At 27.6% G+C, this 8173-nt stretch overlaps 1 protein-coding gene across 1 annotated transcript; it reads right to left on the reverse strand.

Annotated features, from left to right (window-relative positions):
- Positions 1 to 2022: 2022 nt before the first annotated feature.
- Positions 2023 to 7008, reverse strand: LOC108332447 (protein trichome birefringence-like 41). The gene is made up of 5 exons (XM_017567712.2): positions 6520 to 7008; positions 4329 to 4500; positions 2876 to 3051; positions 2570 to 2728; positions 2023 to 2477 (listed from the first exon to the last, which is right to left on the reverse strand). The coding sequence occupies exons 1-5, from the start codon at positions 6777 to 6779 to the stop codon at positions 2183 to 2185; spliced, it is 1062 nt and encodes a 353-aa protein (XP_017423201.1). The 5' UTR covers positions 6780 to 7008; the 3' UTR covers positions 2023 to 2182.
- Between the last annotated feature and the right edge of the window lie 1165 nt (positions 7009 to 8173).

Consider the following 8173-nt stretch of genomic DNA (forward strand, 5'->3'; position numbering starts at 1 on the left):
TTATACATATTTGTTACCTATCATGGTTAACTTATGCAACAGACATTTCTTAACTAAATAGTTGAGTAAGTAATCATGAATTATGCTAGTTTAAATATAGAACAAATTCTATTACAAAGGAAGTACTGTCTTATCAAAGTATTACTTCTATTATGATTAGTTAGTACAATGTAATGGTTTTAGAAAAAAAGAAGAAGAAAGATATCATATAAATATTCATTTTTTTTAAATTCCATTTTGGACAAGAAAATTAAGAACTTACATGCATCTAATGATAGAAAAAAAAATGACATAAATTAGTGTGTATATGCATATAGAAGTTAAGAATTGATTGAATTATGAATAGTATTGATGTACATATATAGGTTATATTTGATTAGAGAGGGAATCCCGCCGACAAAAGGAGATAAACTAATTTTGTCAGTTTTAAACTTTGATTGGGGCACTGCAACAACCAACACATACATGCAAGTGTCTTCCGGTGGTTGACACTCAAAAGAATCTTGGACTTAACGTAACAACCTCAACCTCTTGCCCCAAAAACAACTCATCACATCTAACCAAAACAAAACATTTTTGCTATCTTACAAATTACCTTTTGTGGTCCATTTATTCACCCTTATAAATTAATTTTCCAAAATTGAATAATATTTAAAATTTATTTTTTGTTAAATGTTTCAAAGCATTCATATACAAAAAATGTGGAATTTCATTCTACCTTTTATATTGCGTATTTGTTTTGATAAGGCTACGAAATTAGTGGTAGGAAATTATCTAGTACTGGACCATTCTACGTAAGATCATGGTCTGACATCTTTTACGGCAGTGTTATTTATATTTTTTTTCCAATTTTATTAATTTTTTCGATTTTCTCTCTTAATTACCTTACCCTAGGTAGCGTTTCATTATAATACGTATTAATTTAACATAACTTTTATAGGGTAAGAAAGCATGGACATTTTGGTTCATTTTTCTTCTTCCATGACACTATAATACGCACCCACGAAAGTTGATGGTTTTCATTAAAATTTAATCAATCATAAGTTGAAACTAAGACAGAGTTGCATTGATTGAAAATCCGCACATAGTGAGTGAATTTTTTTGCCAATTAATAATTTATATATTAGAAAAGTTAAACAAACCCAATCTGAATGGAATTGCTTATCTTCGTTTATAGCCACAAATAATTGTTAACGTATTTGAGGCCACTGTCTACGAATTTGATCGTAATATACTTAAAAAATATAAGTGTTGTTTGCTTCAATCTTAATACTTGTGAGACAATAAGTCATTCCGGAAACTAATTAAAATAACTAATTTAATTTTAAAGTCGTGATAAAATAATGACTTTTCAATTTTTTATATAGATTTTTTGACGAGAGAATCGATCTCTATACTTTATTTCACATCGGAAACCTATTTAATCGATTTATATAATGATATTTTATGTATAACTGATATGTTTTATGTTGGATTTCTTTTCGTTAAAAGTTAAACATGTGAGGAATAAATGCTACTTCAACTTTAGTGATGACTTCATTAATTGAAACACAGTGCATGAACATGAAAATCCACTGTATCTCACGTAATTTTTTTCTAGTTGCTGCATCTGTGATTGAGATGTTATATTGTTATGATGTTACTTTCATGCACATCATCACCTGATTATCCACCACACACGTTCTTTCCTTAGAGACGTAGTGCAATATCATTATGCCATCAATATTTCCCCACTAATTTTGCAATGAAAGGAAAGTCTCCTTCTCAAATACGTTACATGGTTTGGCTCAAATTGTTGATCAAGTTTGAGATCAGCATGACTAACAAAAGGATAAGGTAAGTTGAAAAATAAAGAGTGTATATGTAGAATTGTAGATATAAATATTAGTAAATTAGTGCTTATAAATATTATAAATTAATAATTATGTTAAATTAATAAACTTGAAGGTGGAAAAATTATAAATAATTATTTCCTATGATGAATAATACGTAGTAATAGAATGATACAAAAAAAGAAGTAAATAAAGATGAATGATATAATCTTATTAATATTATTCACCTTAATTAGGCATGTTTCAATTAATGAGTGTGGTCATAAGCCAACCCAGTTTTCTTTTGTGTACAATTTTATTTTCTTTTGGTATAAGAATTGACTAACCCCCCAATTAAATGATGAATGAAATCAAATAATAAGGTTGTAAAGTATTTCATTCCAAGTGTCTGGAACACCAGGAAGACACCAATGGCTGCAATCCATTCCTGTAGGTCCACCTAGCCCATAAATGGAAGGGTGTCCATCTTTTCTTAGCAGTGATAGGGTTGTGATGTCAAGCAATGTCACCGGTGTTTTGATTGTTCTCAGCACACCCTTCAGCACCGCCACAGCCGGCGGCAATCCGCCGGGGTAGGTTGATCCGGGCACCGGTGTCTGCTGCCGGAGACAGGTCTTTGCACTTGGCTCATTCCATAGGCTGCCACTGAAAAATCAATGTTCAAATAAAAAAACGTTAATCTGATTAGAATATATACAAATTATAAAATAGATAATAAGGTTAGTGATTTTGCTTACTTGTAGTGAGATGGAGAAATTCCTTGAAAGAAGACCTTCACTTTTGTAGGGTCAACGCTTGAGTCAACCCATTTACCCCAGGTCTTAAGTGCTTCTTCAAAAGCCTTCATCCTATCCATGTCTTTCAAGATTTTATTTCCCAGTTGGATATAATCCCATCTGAGAAATTCATCAATTTGTTACAAACCCATTTCATAATTAACGAAAACTATAAGAAATTCAGATGATTTACAGGCTTGCAAAAAGTGATTTTTAAACGTGATTTGGTGCCCAAAAAGTGATTTAATTAAGAATTAATGAACTTACGGTTGAGTGGGTCCTCTTCTGTACCACCAGTGCCATGTGTTGAAGATAAGCGTATCAATCCCTTGCCACAGTTTGCTTCCTTCTATTGTATCGAGCTTCAACACTCTCCCTATCTTCTCTTTCACAACGTCAACCAGATACACGTTCCTATCTAGCATCACTTTAACCTTATACTCCTGCAAATTGTTTCATAAAATACGTACTCATCAATTAAGATTCCTTTAAGATAATCATTAAATAAAAAACATCAAGGAATTTTGGCGTCAGAATCACTTCAATTGCGCTAATTTGTTTACTTTTAAATAAATCTAAGAGGAAATTATTATTTTCTCCAAAAATCACAAAAGACCAAGTAATTTTGACTAGGTGATGCTTGTTTTTGAATATATATATATATATATATATATATATATATATATATATATATATATATATATATATATATATATATATTGTCCTTTACCTTAGTATCTATCAATACACGTTACATGCAATCACAAACCATGCATTTCAAACCTTTATATCGATATCTTGGAGGTAAAAAAAGGTTGAAACATTTCAAAATAGTTTTACTTTAACATAAATTATGAATCAGCATATGAGTAAAACGATCCATGATAACTATCAATTTATCATATGAAATAGCAGTCCAAAGGAGTTGGAAGGGACACGTAAAGACTTAATCAATAGAAAAATATTATCTTATACACCTAAACTTTTTATATTTATTTAATATTATTATTTTTTATTTTTTAAAAAATATAAAAAATTATATTTTTATGATTATTTTGTCTTTATACTCTATATCAAATGAACGTAAAAATGTAAAAATGTGTCAATGTTACCTAATCAATAGAAAAAAAGCTGAGGGCATTTGCTCAAGTAATTTAGGAAAATGAACAAGCAAATCAAAGGGACCACTTCTGACTTATTAATTGCAAATTTGCACCTTTCTCTTGTGGTTTCACTACAAACAATTTCTTACACATCTGTTTTCTAGCGTATTTTAGATGCAAAATTTATTGTTTTTGTTGCTACTTAGAATTTATGTACTAGAAGTTTGTCATATAGTAATAGTAGTTCACCCCAGTTTTGTACTAGTGTTTATAACACGTTTATTAACTTTAAAATAATTATTTTAAAGTTATATCAACAATATATAGGATTAAATAAAATTTTATCACCATAAAAAAAGTAATTTAAAATATAATTTTAATCCTTTTTTATTTTCCATCGTGAATTTTATTTATTTTTTATTCTTTTCTTATATTCCAGGTTATACATTGTCATTCAATTATATCTTAAATATAAGAAAAATAAATTAAATAAAATATAATATGAAAAGTTGATGATTGAATTGAAATCATATATATATTTTTATTAGAATAAAAATAAAGTAAACACGCACGTGTTTCCATGAGTTTAACATATAATGAAGATTAGAAAATCATACCGTTAATGTGAAAATTGAAACATCTCCGACTCTAGTTAAAGTATAATTTGAATTGGGCACTGCTGAATGAAGCAAACAAGTCAAGGACTGCCATTGATTCCTGCTCAGTGAATCTCCCACGAACATGATGCTCTTCCCTCTCATCTTCTCCAGAAAATCTTTCCCATCAAATCTGTAACCAAACATTACAATTTGAAATTTAAAAAAAAATAAAAAAATAACGACACATTTATTAAAATATATCAAATATTTTATTAACTATAGTGTAGACATTATTATAATTTATATTGTTTCTATAATAAATAAAAAATACATTAAAATTATTTTTTAAATATTTTAATATCAATTAAATAGACTGACATCACTTTTCAGAAAAAAGTTAATGAAACAGCTACATAGAAAACTCAACAACTGTTACAATCTGCCGCTGAGTTCACTTTCCAGTTCAAGTTGTTCTCCAAAAAGAGAGAAATTTGTATAAAAGGAAAATGGACACATTGGGAATTAGATGAAATGTAAAAGGTGGCAAATGGAAAGTGTTAAAAACACAAGCAAGAGTTTCCGACCATGGACGAGTGAACCTGAGTGAATCAACTGACACTGTTTTTTTATGGGGGCAGATGTTTTAGTTTCTACGTTAAAAAAACGGGGAAAGGAAAATGGAAATCTAGTGAAATGTTGGGTTGTTGGTTTGTAACTGACATGTTAAAAAGCACTTTTTGCTTAGCAAGTGCAAAAGTGCTTTTATGGGTGCACGTGAAACCGCGTTTTCCAACTCAAGCCAAACAAACATTCGGAACCTCTGTTTCCTCGCTGATGTCTTTCTCGTTTTTTTTAAGAATAAAACTCCCATTAGTAAGCATTTTACAGGCTGGATCACATGATAAGAAATGTTGGAAGTTATTAACTTTACCATTGGTCTATTTGAAAATTAGAAAATATCATTAATTATTATAAAATTAATAATTTTAAAAATATATAATGCGTTTTTAGTATTTTGTCATTAATCGAGGTCAAAATAAACAAGTAACAGAAACGAGGACCACATATATTTAATATAAATATTAATTGAGAGTAATTACTTTCATACGTTTGGAAAAATAAAAGTACTCAATATTTGTCGGTTTTATATTAGTAAATGTTCAAAACCTTGACCGAAAGTACTAATTAATACATAATTCTCACCTTCAATTTTAAGTGCTATATTTGTGAAATTTTAAATAATTTTTTGCTATTTATACTTTAAATATACGATGTAACGCAGAAAAAAAAACATAACTTATAAATATTTTATTAAAGTTAAGAAAATTAGTTATCTTTATTTTTTTAAAAAATAACCTTAAAATACATTCTGAGAAAAACGAGAGAACATTTGTTTGGCTTTAAAAAATCTTTAGTAGTCGTACAGCATCAAACTTTGATCATTAGTCAGTGCTCACAAAAATAAAACGGTTACCAGACAATTTTTTTAGGAGCACCACCACACACATAACTCTTCAATTTCAACCTAAAATTAGTATAACTGATATCGAAATTCAATAAAAATAAATAAATCTTTCATCAAATTTCAAAATTTAATAAAAAATATGAAAATTTTTATTCAAAATTCGATAAGTAAAATAAAAATTTTCTTATCAAATTCTAAAACTTGATAAAAAAAAATAAAAAATTTATCAACAGATTTGAAATTCAATAAAAAGTGAAAAATTGTTAACCAAATTTTGAAATTGTTAGATTTTTTTAATTATTGAGGATAGTTTTAGAATTTTAAAAAAATTTAGAAATATAAAATAAAATGATTGGAGATGCGGATGAAACACGTATTTTGGTAAAATATAAAATTTGAAGTCAACCAGTCCAAAATTAAAAAACTAATATAACACTAATGAAATCCAAAACGAAAGAGTACAAAATTTGTGAATTAAAGAAGTAGAGAGAATCAAAAGGAAAACCTGATGAAAGTTATATGTAATGTATAACAAGGAATTAAACTAGATAATATAAAAATGATTTAAAATGGTGGTATAAATATAAAATAAAGAGTAAAGAAAAAGGTCTGCGTTAGTGTCAGAAATGGGGAAGCAATTTTCCTTGAAAAGAAAAGAGTGGTAATAAATAAATAATTAGGTTAGTTATCATTCTTAAAAGTGTATGAGAGAAAAAGAGAAAGTAATGATAAGAGGCTACCAACCTGAGTAATTTGCTGGCAAGCGGCTGCCATCGATAATGGGTGTAAATCAGATCAGGCCGTCCATTCCCCTCGCACCTGAACTCGCGCTCGATGAAGGGACACGTGGACGGCTGATAGAGCGGGTAGGATTTGTCCAGCATCCATGTGCCCGTGAAAAAATCACCATTCCCATCATAAACTGAACCTCTCACCTTCAACGCAAGAAGAACCAGGAAGAAGAAGAACAAACAGAAGAAACCACGTTGTACACGCTCGCTCATTTCTCACTTTCTTTCTCTCTGTATCGAAAACGGTCCGAGGAAAGAAAAAACCAGACACAAAGGTGGTAATGCGGAATGAACTAAGGAGAGGTTTCTCTTTCTGCCTCTCTCTCTCTCTCTCTCTCTCTCTTACGAATCTGTGTTGTTCTTCGAACTGAGCTCTCTCAATGGATTTATACAATTGTGGCTGCATGTGTTTGTAGCACACTCTGAAGATAGAGACAGAGAGAGGGAGAGATTTATTTAATTTTTTTTTTGTTTTATTTTTCTTTTAGAAAAGAAATTGAGAAATTGGTTGTTACTACCAAATAATGGAGTGATGAAAGGGGAATTAGGGAAGCTTATGAGATTCGTCTTCTACCTGTGAGTTGAAACTGGATTTTCATGATGCGGAAATTGTTCATTAAGAGTTAAATAATGTCATATTTAAAAATAATTAATTTCGTATTGAAATGTATACAGCCAAAGTTATTAAATTTTTTCTTTTTTATATTAAAAATTTTATTTTCTGAATCATCTTTACTGTTTAAATTCAGTCAGACCATTTAAAGCGTGCTGTGTAATTTATTTTGTTTACTTCAATGTAATGTGTATTAAATTTTATATTTAATTGTTGGCATATATGAAATTTACTTACTCTAAAATCAAATGGAAAACTTACATTTAATATTATCCTTTTATTTTATTATAAATTTATTATTTAAATTAATTACATAATATTTACATTTAATTCATTATTAAAACTTATTAATATATTTAATAATTTTCAACAGAAAAAACATCGCAATGAAAATCTTCCTTATTCTCCACACAATTTTTCTTTATAAAAATTATTACTTTATATATATATATATATATATATATATATATATATATATATATATATATATATATATATATATATATATATATATATATATATATATATGTGTGTGTGTGTGTGTGTGTGTGTATGTATTAATTATATGTGATTATATTATAAGTATTTTAAAAATTAATTATAATAATATTATAACTAAGTATATTATAATATGATACTATTGATAATAATTAAATATACAAATTTAATATAATATTATGAATTTATTAAAATTACTAACTATTGTGACATTTATTAATATTTTAATTAATCTTTTAATAATCTGAATTTTTTTTTAATAATATAAATTTTAATTCTTTAAGATATTGATTTACTTTTTAGATAGTTATATAATGAATATATTTATACCATAAAATTTTAAGTGTATGATTTTAATTTCTATTTAACATATCTTCAAAATAATATAAATATAGTTAAATATTTATTTCAAATGTAATTTTAATTAAGATATAAAAAATTTTATAGCCTCAAAATTATAACAGGAATATGTTTAATTTTTAATTTATTTTAATAG

This window comes from Vigna angularis, chromosome 11 (assembly GCF_016808095.1).
Source record: "Vigna angularis cultivar LongXiaoDou No.4 chromosome 11, ASM1680809v1, whole genome shotgun sequence".
Taxonomy (NCBI): Eukaryota; Viridiplantae; Streptophyta; class Magnoliopsida; order Fabales; family Fabaceae; genus Vigna; species Vigna angularis.

Bases quoted from the DNA above. Each gene is read 5' to 3' on its own strand.
- LOC108332447 (XM_017567712.2), bottom strand. From the start codon at position 6,779: ATGAGCGAGCGTGTACAACGTGGTTTCTTCTGTTTGTTCTTCTTCTTC. The intron at 4,501-6,519 runs GTTGGTAGCCTC...GTTTGGTTACAG, and splicing joins CTTGCCAGCAAATTACTCAG to ATTTGATGGGAAAGATTTTC. The intron at 2,729-2,875 runs GTAAGTTCATTA...TGAATTTCTCAG, and splicing joins AGAAGAGGACCCACTCAACC to ATGGGATTATATCCAACTGG.